The 12,247-nt window shown below is 58.2% G+C and overlaps 1 protein-coding gene across 2 annotated transcripts in view; it reads right to left on the bottom strand.

Annotated features, from left to right (window-relative positions):
* Gnao1 (G protein subunit alpha o1) overlaps positions 1 to 12,247 on the bottom strand; it is a 154,317-nt gene that overhangs the window by 13,510 nt on the left and 128,560 nt on the right. The window contains exons 5-7 of one of the 2 annotated variants that reach the window (XM_046434262.2): positions 6,981 to 7,109; positions 5,138 to 5,267; positions 1,258 to 1,411 (exon numbers count right to left, since the gene is read on the bottom strand). In XM_046434262.2, the coding sequence (XP_046290218.1) occupies positions 1,258 to 1,411; positions 5,138 to 5,267; positions 6,981 to 7,109 (413 nt within the window). The remainder of the gene's footprint in view (positions 1 to 1,257; positions 1,412 to 5,137; positions 5,268 to 6,980; positions 7,110 to 12,247) is intronic. The other variant, XM_046434263.2, reaches the window with a different exon arrangement.

Below are 12,247 nucleotides of genomic sequence, written 5' to 3'. Positions count from 1 at the left end.
GCCAGTGCAAAGCTGGAGTGGCATGCCTGGGGGAAGGTCCTAGTCACTCAGGCCCAGGCACGAAGGCCACAAGGCCTGGCCTTGAGGGACTACCACACTTGGGCTGGGGTGAGGGGAGGGTCCTTGGGACAGCAGGTAACTCTCGGACTCCTTTGGTTAGGGGTACACTCCCTCCTTCTTTACCCCAGCTCCAAACTGTCCTGGTAGCCGACCTACCATGTCTGCTTCTATTGCCCCACAGGACACTAGCCGTGGTCACTTAGGGCAGGTGTGTAGGAGTATGCTAAGCCCTGCCCATCTCTGGCTGGATGTGCCCGACCTATGGGTGGGGTGCCAGTGGCGGGCAGGAGGTAGAAAGCTGCCCCGCCTGCCCAGCCCCAGGCACGGCCCACAGACCCACCCTGCTGGGGCTCTGCCCGCCCCAACTCTGTGCTCTCCAGGCCCGAGGGTGACTAGGCTGAGGGGTCACCACTTCTCTCACTCCCTGGCCTGGCTATCTGGGAGGAACTGATGAGCACCAGGGTACCCTGGGGACCTGCTGTCACATCCTACTGCCACCTGATGGGGGCGGCCAACCTCATCGCAGCCCAGGGCTTTGCTTAGACTGCCCTCCTGGCTGCCCAGCTTCTCAGGGTCAGCAAAGTCCATCACAGCACTGATGGCCATCCTCTTGTCCCCAGAACTCTCTACGGGATGGCCAGGGTCCTGCTGCTTGCCAGGCTCTGTCACACTCACTAGGCCATTTGAACCTTGTAGCTACCCTGTGTGGGAGGTGCTGCTGGGATGCTTGTCACCACGATAACCTCATGGTCTGAGCAAGACGGCAGTGAGCCCACAGCGCATGCCCGCCAGGCTGGGCTCCGTGCCACGAGCTCACTGCACCCTCACAGTGGCGGTGAGGGAGGAAGCTGTCGCGGTCACCCCATCTCACAGACATGGAGGCTCAGCAAGGTCATGTGACTGAGCAGCTGAGCTGGACCTCAGGCTGCCTGAGTCCGAGCTCTGGCCTGTCACACTTTGTCATCTCATGGTTCCCTCTGTGTATACAACCTCTGTTTACGGTTGAGGTTGTTGGGATCGCAGGGCTGGACATGCCAGCCAGGACCCTCGCCCTGAGGGCTGCTTGGCGGGAGGGCAGGTGCCGGGCTGGGCTCTTGGTGGTGGAGCCTAGGGCACCTGCACAGCAATGAGAGGGGCCTGCTCCCGTGGCAGTCCCTGTAGCCCCCAGGCCCCTGCTGTCCTGGGGAGGGTCTTCACCTGTATATTCAGGAAAGCAGATGGTCAGAGGGGACTTCCTGATTTTCTCTTCAAATATGTCCTTCTTGTTGAGAAACAGGATGATGGACGTGTCTGTGAACCACTTGTTGTTGCAGATGCTGTCGAACAGCTTCAGGGACTCGTGCATGCGGTTCTGCAACAGAGCAGAGAGCCGGGTGAGGGGTGGCAGTCCAGGCCCTGACCCACCACCGCCACGACACAGCGCGACAAGCAAAGGGAAGGTCCACCAACGCAGTTGAACGCACCACCGGGGACAGAGACAGGAGGGCCCACGAGGACAAACGAGATGTGTCCCTGCTTCATTCCACGTACAGGCAGGGTGGGGCGGAGCAGGGACTCATGGGGAATACTGTCCCCTTCCACGGGGAGCTGGCCTGGGGGGGGCCACGAGGTCACTGGAGAAACTCTAGCCGGGAGAGGACATGCACCATGCACGCGGAGGGTGGGGCCGCATGCCGCGGCAGCCGCCCACAAGGCACGGCAGGTCATGCAGCTTCTCTACGGGTCTCATCGTTCCGCCAGCGAGGTCGGGAGGGTGCACGCATTCAGTTGGGTGACATTAACCGAGGACCAAGACAGCCTCGAATTAATCCAGAGTTGGAAGCAGACACCAGGGGGACAGCGTCTTGGGGGTGATCTTGCTGTGGCCTGGGTTGGTGGTGATTTGGGCAGTTGGCCAGGCCATGGGGAGCCCGGGGAAGCTCTGGGAGAACAGGTGGTTGGGACTGGTTTCTCAGCAGAGGGGCCAGAGGAACCCCAGATGAAACAGCCAAACAGATTTCGACCGAGCGGAAGAGGAAATCCCAGCAGCAACCACGAGGGAAAATGGGGAAAAAGGAAAGCACTGGCCAGTCTCAGAGCCTGGAGGTCCAGGGCAGTCTGTGCTGAGGCCCCGCGCAGGCTCACAGAAGCCAAGGCGTCAGGCCGGGGACAGCATGGCTGCAGAGGGAGGCTGGGGCAGGAGGCTGACTTGAGCCAGTGGCCCCGGGAGGGGTGTGGGTGAGGTGGGCCGGTGGTGTTCACAGCAAAGTCACCCCACGGTTCCCTGACAGACTGCTGCTTTCAACTCTTAGTTGATGGCTTCGATTGGAGGGAGGCGCTTCATACCTGCCGGGCTCGAAGGGTCTCTCAGAATCGGCTCATGGTTTGGCCTTGGTTTGGCAAGATAAGGCCCTGGTAGGCGGTGGTGACAGTAGAGGTTGTGGCAGCCCGCGGCTTGGTGTGTGGTGCTGAGAGCTGGTACGAGGACAGGATGAGCCCTCGGGGTCCCAGGGTGCGGCGGGCAGGGTGACCAGTCCGGTGGGTGGCAGTCACTAGCCCCAAGGTCCTCCTGGCTTTTGCTCCAGGAGCTGCCTCCAGGCACCTCTGTCTTGGGCAGCCCAACTCTCGCCCCGGCCAGAGGGAAGCACAGGGGTGACCAGAGAGAAAGGCTGAGGCCGAGGACTCGGTCCCTGGTGCCTACATCCTGCCTCTGGGGTGGAGCACCCACATGCAACGACTTGCCCTCTGGCCACAGCATCTGGGTGCAGGAGCAGCAAGGGTCATCCCCAAGTGATGACTCTGGGTGCCAGCACCCAGCTTTCAGCCCAGGGGTCCCCACAGCTGCCCACAATTTCAGTCGACCATCACTGCCATTTTTAGAAGCGGCCCAGGGAGGCTGGGGCAAGACCCTGATCACGCAGGGGACAGGCGGTGCCAGGCCCTGGACCATATCCACTGAACGCCGGCTGCCCACCTCTGCCCACCAACTGCTGAGTTCCTCGCGGTGCCGCTGTGGCAATGGGCTGCTTTTGAGTTGAAACGCCGACCCCATTCCCTGGGGGCTGCTGTCCTTCCCTGGGCGGTGTCAGTGGCCAGTCTTGGAGAGGGAAGGGCCCGAGGAACATCCCCGTCCTGACTCTGGCCCATATACTTTTCTTCCCCAAGGTCCTCTGCTCCTGGCTTGTGCAGAGAGCAGTGGAGATGAGGGAAGGGGTGAGAGGAACGGTGAGGCAGGGAAGAGAAGGGAAGGGTCCAGGACAGGGCCTGCTCTGCCACCAGGGCAGGTGAGGAGTTCATGGGGAGGCCGGCTGGGCACCACTCAGCCCTCCTATTCCTGGAGATCCAAGGGCCATGGAGCTCGGTGCCTGTGGTTGCTGGGGCCACCCAGACCACCCATGGCTGATGGCCTAGGCCTGAGCCTGAGCCGTCTGAGGTCTGGCAGGGCAGGTCAAGGGAGAGGCCATACTTCTGTGGGAAGGGCCCACCTGCCCTGCAGCCTCCAGCTCTCCCTCTCCTTGCCACCGATGGCTGGAGGCAGCATCCACTCCCATGTGTGGCCAGGAGAAAAGGCGAACCAAGCCAAGCTCAGACCATGGACTAGCCAAGGGGACAGTGAACCGTTGCTCTCATAGCACAGGGTCAACCCATGGAGCAGTTAAGGATGCGCTGGGACAGTCACCCTGAGGCACACATTGCCAGGAGCTGTCTTGGGCTTCGGGTGGTCACTGTGCCTGTGGCCCTAGGGCACCCAGGGCATGTCTGCCCCTGCCCTACATTCAGGGTCAGGACGAGGTTGGTGCCTCCTCAACACCCCTGCCTGCAAAGGTCACTGAGAATGACACAGCTGAAACCCAGCCCAGGGCAAGTGACACAAGGTGCGGGTCCAGATCACCCTCACAGCTGGTGGCTTTGGCTCCACCAGTCTGTGTGAGCCCCTCCAGGTGGCACCCTCCTGCCATAGCACCACACCCCCAAACCCATCCTGTCTTCACAGCAGCTCTGTGGTACCAGCAGGGCTTGGCTGACGAGGAAACAGGGACACAAAGGGAAGACGGACCTTGCTCGAGGCCCAGCCTGACAGCCCCTCCTCAAACCCCCAGCACTGTCCTCGAAAGACTCAGAGTGAAGGACAGAGGCTGGGGAGTGAGTTCCCAGCCCACAGGCCCTGCTCCAAGGCCCCACTGGGTTCCCCACGCAGAAGAGTCTGGCAGGCCCCTGTCCTTGGGCTGTAGCCATGGGGCCACCTGGCCCAGGGCCATCGCCAGGGACAATACGACCACCAGCTTGGTGCTGCTGTGCCCAGAACAGTTCCAGTACTGCCATGGATCACTCCATCCATGCCTAGCAGCCTCCCCAAGCCAGGGTCCGTCACTGTCCCCTCTTTATAGGAAACAGTGACCAAGGCAGAGAGGAGCTGCCTCAATTCAGCAGCAATGCGATGCTAGCAGACCTAGGACCGGCCCTGGGGACGGCTGCAGACACTCTCCAGGTGACTGTCCCCTCTGCAGTGGGGGGCAGTTCTCAAAGGCCAAAACCCGAGGCCCAGAATGAATGTGGCGCAGGGACAGCATCCCACCGACGCAGACGGAGCCAAAGCCACACCTGTTGTTACCCACCAGTGTGCCTCCACCCACTGCCCTGCTCAGCCTGCCAGCCACACCCCTTCGTGCAGCACCCTGGTCAAAGCCCCAGAGGGCGGGGAGACTAGTTCTGCTGTGTATGCGTGCTCGCTTGGCCGAACTCTGACTTTTAAGGATTTGCTTGATCCTGTTCTGGCCTGATGGCCCCCTGACTCTGCTGAGTTTACTGAAGGCGCATTACTGCCCAGGACGCAAGTTCTGCTGAGCTCTTTGTGGTCGGTTTGCACCCAGCCCCTGTGCTCTCTTTGCGGCGCTGAACTCCCGAGGCATCTTCCCTGGCAACACGGACTGAGAGCGAGCCAGCCTGACCCACCCACCAGAGGACCCCAGAGCCGGCGGCAACGGAGGCCCCCAGTGCTCCAGGGCTGGCCTGTCCTGCAGTCAGCCCTTTCAGTGTCTCCTCAGGCTGGGTGGCCAGCCCATGTGCTGCCCCTGCCCAGTGGGCCCAGCCGACTCACCGTGGTTTCGTCTTCGTGGAGCACCTGGTCATAGCCGCTGAGTGCGACACAGAAGATGATGGCCGTGACGTCCTCGAAGCAGTGGATCCACTTCTTGCGTTCAGATCGCTGGCCCCCGACGTCGAACAGCCTGCCAGGAAGACAGGAGCTGATGGGCGGTGAGGTCCAGGCAGGTGGAGCGCCTGGTGGTCCAGCTCAGTGGCCTCTCAGGGCCCCACGAGGGGTCCTCACTCCAGGTGATGACTGACTGAACGACAGACCACTGCCATCCCTGGGGCTGGTGGCAGCCATCACTGCCCCTTGAGCCTCTCCCAGGACCAAGCTGTGCTCACGTGGAGTGACCTAAAGACCTGCCCTTGCACCTGAAGAATCACTAAGGGGCCCAGAAAATGCCCCAGGGAGCCTCCCTCCCTCGGAACACTGACATGCTCTTCCTTTCTGCCTGTATGCTGTGGACAAACGGAAAGCCTGCCCAGACAGGAGACAGGAGGAATTGTCACCTGCTTTGTGGGTGGGAAAAGTGGGCACCAGGAGCCTAAGGATGTGCCCAGCTCCTGCTGTGAGTGTGAGTGCAGGGTGGCTGGGTCTGACCGGCCTCTGCTCTGCACTGTCCCTCCACAGCAGTCTGAGGGGAGCTCTGGCCGCCCCTCAGACTGCATCCCCCAGGGCCTGAGGCTGTGGGAGGAGGCTGCAGGCTGGTGGGCAGGTCTTGGAAATCTAAAGTCAGCGTCACATCCTAACTGATGAGCAAGGAGCCCTGCAGCCTCCCGGACCCGGGAAGCTGACTGTCAAACAGCTGCAGAGGGGGTGACCTGGCCCTGCAGGGACAGGAATGGTCCAGACAGAAGAGAGCAACTGCAGGCACAGATCAGGGCCAGTGGAGAACAAGGAAACGAGCGAGGGTCTCATTCTCTTCCTGCCTCCTGTGGACCCCACCTCCCCACCTGTAGCCCCTCAGCATCTGACTGCTGGCCAGGGCTTCAGGGGTAAGTAGGGGACACGGAGGAGACTGGAGGCCTCTCAGAGGGCACTACTGCATGCTGGGTGCCCAGCAGGCTCCCACAGACTTGCAGAGGGGCTGCCTATGGCCCAGGAGCCTGGATAGAGGCTCAATCCCTCTGGCTGCACAGGAATGGCAGGAGGCCAGGAAACAGGACCTTGCAGCTGTCCACCAGCCTGAGGTCCCGGCCCTCCCTTCCCTCCTGGCCTCTCTTCTTGTTCCATTTGACACCCAGAAACCACACCTGGAAGGTGGGGCAGGACAGGCGGCCAGTCCTCAGTGCACCGAGGTCCCCCAGGGAAAGGACCCTCCCTCAGGGCCTTACACCTCAGGGCCCGTTCAAAGAGACTCAGAGCCCTTGGGTCCCAGCCCCTGGGTCTGTGCCTTGGGGAAAACTTGCTTCTCTCAGGCCTCAGTCCCCAATATGTTCTAGGAGAGGGGGTCCGCTGCTCTCTAAAAGCCTCTACCTCTGAGGTTAAGTGAGTTCTTGGGTCTCACAGACATCCCTTGGGCTTACCTACCCCTAGTCCCCACCATCTGGCCCTCTAGTAATTACCTTAGGGACAGTTTTCCTCTCCTTTTCCATCCAAATCCTCCTTTTCCTCATAGACCCATTCCAGGACCCCCCTCCTCCCAGGTAGGCCCCCTGCTCAACCCAGCCTTGAACCTGGCAAAAATAAGCGCATAGGCCTGCCACTTCTGGTTCCTAAGTGCCTGTCCCAGTGTGAAAGTGTCCCCAGGCTGGGAGCTCTCTGGCTGTACTGGTGAGATGAGGTTGAGAGCCCGGGCATCTCCTGTCACTCTGCCACCCTCACCAGGGTCTGGCTGTCTCCTGGGCCTCACCTGAAGTGGAGGTTCTTGAATGTGAAGTGGGTTTCTACGATGCCGGTGGTTTTGACCCTGGTTCGGAGGATGTCCTGCTCGGTGGGCTGGTAGTCGCCGGCCCCAATCCGATCCAGGCTGTCTAGGTAGCTGGGGATGGCAACACACAAGGCACCATAGACCCTCCACCTGGGCACTGCTCAGGGCTCACTGGGTCACCCACTTTCAGAGTCCAGCATCAACCCGTGCCCATTGAAGGTAACCATGGTGGCCAGTTGGGGATGTGGGGACAACCAAGCAAGAGAAGCTTATGCTCCTGGGCTTACAATCCCAACGAGCTTCTAATTCAGACCCAAGGGGGTGTGCACACAGCTCCAGGCACACTGACAAGCCTTGTAGAGAGGACTACCAGGTTTTCAGGGTCACCTTGTCATTTCTTAATTTAAAAAATAATGAAGGCACCAGGCATGGTGGTGCACACCTGTGATATCAGCTATTTGAGAGGCTGAGGCAGAAGGATTGCAGGTTTGAGGCCGCCTGGGCAAATTAGTGAGACTCTGTCTCAAACTAAAAAGCCAAAGGGGCTGGTGTGTGGCTCAGAGGGACAGCCTTCCCCAGCACACACGAGGCCTGGGTTCAACACCAACCCCCAGCCCCCCAAAAGTGAGCATTCTATTCTTTGCATGTGATCATGATTCATCCTGAATCTTCCTGGGTCAGACATACTGTTTTATAGATTAGAAAACTCAACACAGGTAGGGCCTGGACACAGGGGAGTCCAGACACCAGCCTCCACAGTTCACTCTCAGTTCTCACTCAGTGGTGCCCCACGAGGCCCTGAGCATCCCTGCCCCTCTGTACTCCTTCTCATTTACCAGGGGTTTGCGTGTCTCTTCCCATTTGAGGCTCTTAGAAGAGAGGTGCTCAGGGTCCTCAGGGTCAGATGCCCTCCTGGGACGGGGTCTTTGGCCTCGGGGCTCTCCCCATTGCCTCCTCCCTGAGCCTACTGGGCTCTCTGTGGAAGGTCAACCAGGGCTACTGTGGGTAAGCCTGCAGGGCAGGTCGCTGAGCTCTGGCCCCACGGCCTCCTTGCCAGGCTGGTGGGTATCTGGAAGGCTCTGCTTTCAGCCAGAGGAGCCCCTCTCGACCCCTTTGTAGATGTCCCCCTGTGCCCACTCCCCATCCCACAGCCTTTGCTTAAAGGTGTGCTAGTCTGGATGTCCCTGCTGTCATCTGCAGCTGGGCCCCAGGCCAGGGAGCCCCTGGTCTTGGCCTCCTTACCCCAGCCAGGCAAATCTTTGGACACAGCCACACAACCTGGCTCCTGGTTTCTCTCCGTGTGGGGGTCTCAGAGGGGAGGTGGCCATGGATACGTGGGCAGCGGGTGGGGAGGGCCAGAGTGTACACCTGCCAAGTGTCCTACTGCCTGAGAGCTGGGGGCGATAGTGACAGAGGCCAACACCGACACAGATCCTCCTGCCTGAAGCCTGCGCTCTGATGCGTGTGCGTGTGTGTGTGTGTGTGTGTGTGTGTATGTGGGGAGGGAAGGGGGGGAGGATGGGGGGGAGAGAGAGAAGAGGACGAGGAGAGAGGGGGCAGTCAGAGCAATCGGGTGACTGGTCAGGGAGGCCTTGCAGGACGGTTGGGGAAGGTCTCTCAGAGAATGGAGACAGGAGAGTAAGGGGCCAGTGGGCCCAGGGGACTGCCTGGGGCGCAGGCCGGGAAGGTTTCAGGGCCAGGAATGGTGAGGCAGGAAGCACACAGGTGGGAGCAGGTGGCGGGTGAGCCCGGTGGCAGTAGCAGAAGTCAGGCCCTCACATTGTGGTGAGGACTTGGGCCCCAGAAAAAGTGCTGGAGTGCTGTCTTGGGCAGGTGGAGCGGGAGGCCTGCCACCATCCGGGTGTCAGGTGATGGCAGCTCACACCTTGGAGGAGTCTGAGGAGGGGCGGGAAGTGGCCAGGGACATTCTGGGTGTGTGGGACACAGAGGAAGAGCTAACGATGCCTCCCTGTGGCCGAGTGAAGACATAGCAGGTGGGAGGGACAAGGAGGCCAGTGGCCTTTGGAGGAGGTGGGGCCAGGACGCGCCCCCCCCCTCCCATGCTAATGTGAGTTCAGACAGACACCAAGGAGGCAGAAGTCCAAAGTCCAAAGGGAGGGAAGACCCGGTGAGCGCCATCCGAGAGTTCTCCAGGTGCGTGAGGAGTTTAAAACAACTAGGCACCGGAGAAGGTCACCTGGCACCAGGACTTGTCAGGTTCAAGGTGGGAGCTTGGGCATCCAGGAGAGATGGGCAGGAGTGGTCTGAAGGGACATGGCAAGGAGGCTGGGAGCAGACTGAACAGGTGCTGGCAGAAGCAGCCTGGGGACAGGGCACAGGGAGCCAAGAGCCATGTCCTGCCTGTGAGGGGTTGGTCTGGGGGGAAGCTGGAGGGGTATGGTGGAGGGGGTCTAGGAGAGAAGCCAGGGGAGCGTCTGTCATAGCACGTGGGTGACTCAGTGGGGACCCAGATCTGTGAGGCTACAGAACTCTTCCCCAGGCCCTGGCTGGGTCTGAGCAGGTTCCTGGGTCTCTGGGATCTGCTTACTCCGAGGCCTGGGCCAGGCCCAGAAAGCAGGGGTCAGCTCAGGAGCCGAGTGACCCCAGACCTCATCCCTTCCCTCTAGACCCTGGGCCTTGACTTGTAAAGGGAAGGGCTTGGAATGCCCAGTGACTGGGGCCTTAGGGTGTCAAGGGCACATTCTGGAACTGGGCAGTGTGAAGCGTTAGCAGCCTTCCCTCACTTTTCTGCCACAACGAATTGTTTTATTTTACACATCGGGCCCAAGACTTTTTGAAAAGACTAAACTGCTAAGACAACCCAGCCCTGGACCAAGAGGTATTTAAGGGCTTTCTGACCTGACAGTCTGTTTGTCCCCCTTTTTCCCTGCTGAGGAGCCCTCTTCCAGAGAGAAAGCACAGAAGAGCCAAGGGGGAAAATGTCAAAGCCATACACCTTGGCAGTGACACTTTTGGAGAGAGGTCGGGACCAGAGAGAGAAGAGCAGGGGAAGGCGCATTTCCTTAGCTTACTTGGTGAGGGGTTGACAAACACTGACTCGATTTTCTTATTTAAAGTTACAGTGGCAACCACCAGAAGAGCTAAAAATAATCCTTTAACTAGCAAAAAAACTGGAGGCGGCGGTGGAGAGAGGTGGAAGGAAGGAAGGTGAGCTGAGTGTGCCAGGTTTCAGAGTCAGGAAGTACTATTTAAAGTTGGAGGATCAAGATTTCATGAACACCACGGGAGGAGGAAATGGAATGGTTAAAAGCAGAAGGGACAGGACTGGGAAGGGGAGATTTCTCACCTTACATCCTATGGTTAAACAATATCTTTGCAGTGGGCTTTATTTGCTTATTTATTGGTGCTGGAAGCTGAGCTCGGCGGTATCCTCCCACTGAGCTATAGGTCCAGCTTTTTTTTTTCTTTCTTTTTGTATCAGGGATGGAACCAGGGCGCTTAACCACGTCGGAGAGTGCTCCAGGTGCTCCAGAGTGCTCTAGCCCTTTTTATTTTTGGGGACAAGGTCTCACTAAATTGCTGAGGGCCTTGTTAGGTTGCTGAGGCTGGCTTTGAGCTTGTGAACCTCCTGCCTCAGCCTCTGGAGTCCTTGGGATCACAGGAGTGCACCACCACGTCTAGCTCGGATTCATTTTACAATTAATAGAATGGGCAAAAATTTAAGTGATGAGCAGGATTCGATGAGCTAACGGAAAACAGACTGGGGCCAGCTGGCCCTGAGGGTCCCTGGGGTCTGGCTGGCAGCAGGGGGAAGGCCTTGGAACTGCCCCAAGCAGGGAGAAAGGTGGGTCTCTCTGGCTTTGAGGACCAAAAGGGTGGGCCTGAGGGGTGTGGCTGAAAGCATCCTCTCCTGGCCCCTGTGGGGCTCTGGGAGGCTCTGGGTCTGGGATTTAAGCTCACAAGCCTGCACCTGGTGGCCCCACCTGCGTCTTGCAGGGTTTCAGGATTTTCCCTGCAGACAATCTAGGTGTGCAGAAGCAGGAAGACAGTCTGACCCCACTCGAGTTCCTGGACTGCCAGCTGCCATCACGGTCGATGGAAATATCTGGTGTCCCCTGGAACATGCTGTTCCATGGTCCTACCTGGCCCATCAGTGTCAGGGTTTTTATCTCGGTACTGTTGGCATTTCAGGTCAGAGAATTCTTTGTTGTGGGCTGTCCTGTGCACTGTAGGGTGTTTCACTGGGTGCCAGGAGCACCACCCAAGTGATACAATTAAAAAAATGCCTCCATATATTACCGAGTGTCCCCAGAGGGCAAAATGGTCCCAGCTGTGAAGCACTGGTGACAGTGACCAAGTCAGATCAGGTGATAGCACATGTGTCCTCAGATAGTGATTAAATAAAGCCCAGGGCTCTCTGTGGCCAGCTCCTCCTGAAATCCTGAGCACCAGACTGCAGAAGTGGGGTGGACTCCGTGTCTCCTGGTGCTCCCCTCCAGGGGCCACGGGCACATGACCAGAGAGCACATCTTTAAAGTGACCCAGCTCAGCGGCCAGGCCCTCGGCCCCTTGTCTCCTGCGCTGGCCTGCACCAGTGTCCACATTCCACTTCCTCTCCTCTGCCTCTCCCTCCTCCCATTCTTTCTCCTCACTTTTTGGAGCACAATATTAAAGGATCCATTTGATTGCCTTTTCTATTTATTGGATGGAGTTACTTCTTCCTTATTTTAAATAATTTTAAAGTTAGAGGAATGGAAAGTTTATTATTTTTGTTTCATTTGTGGTGCTGGGGATTGAACCAGGCACTCTACTACCTCTGAGCTACCTCCCCAGCCCTAAAAATAAATTGTTTTCTTTAAAACAAAACAAATGGTCTTCTGCCTATATAGATGGTGACTTTTATGTAGGAGGTCAGGGCTCATCCCTGTGACCCTGAGACCTTCAGTCAGGAGGGAAGCACTTGTCCAGGACCAGCAGGGTCAAGGCCCCAGCTCTGGGGGCATTTCCTGTTTGGTTGTCTCTTGGCCCCTTCCTCATCTTGCACTTTTGGAATCTTTCTACTTTTCTTTCCCTTTTCTGTTGCAACATTAAGGAGGGGGAGAAGCTGGTTAAGAAAGTTGGCTGAAAACAGATAAGATAGTGGTCAAGGGCTTGGATTTAAAAGAGACACTTTTTTTTCTTCTTGTCCAGACTGTTTTTTTTGTTTTTTTTTTTTAAATAACCCTAGTAAATCGTATAGGGGCTGCAATTCACATTTAAATGTAAGGCATCTCACCGCAGGTGGACCT

This window comes from Marmota monax, unplaced genomic scaffold, assembly GCF_021218885.2.
Source record: "Marmota monax isolate L192 unplaced genomic scaffold, Marmota_monax_Labrador192_F-V1.1 WCK01_AAM20220418_F8-fsc00024, whole genome shotgun sequence".
In the NCBI taxonomy this organism is placed as follows: domain Eukaryota; kingdom Metazoa; phylum Chordata; class Mammalia; order Rodentia; family Sciuridae; genus Marmota; species Marmota monax.
This window is presented reverse-complemented; position numbering and strand designations above follow the sequence as displayed.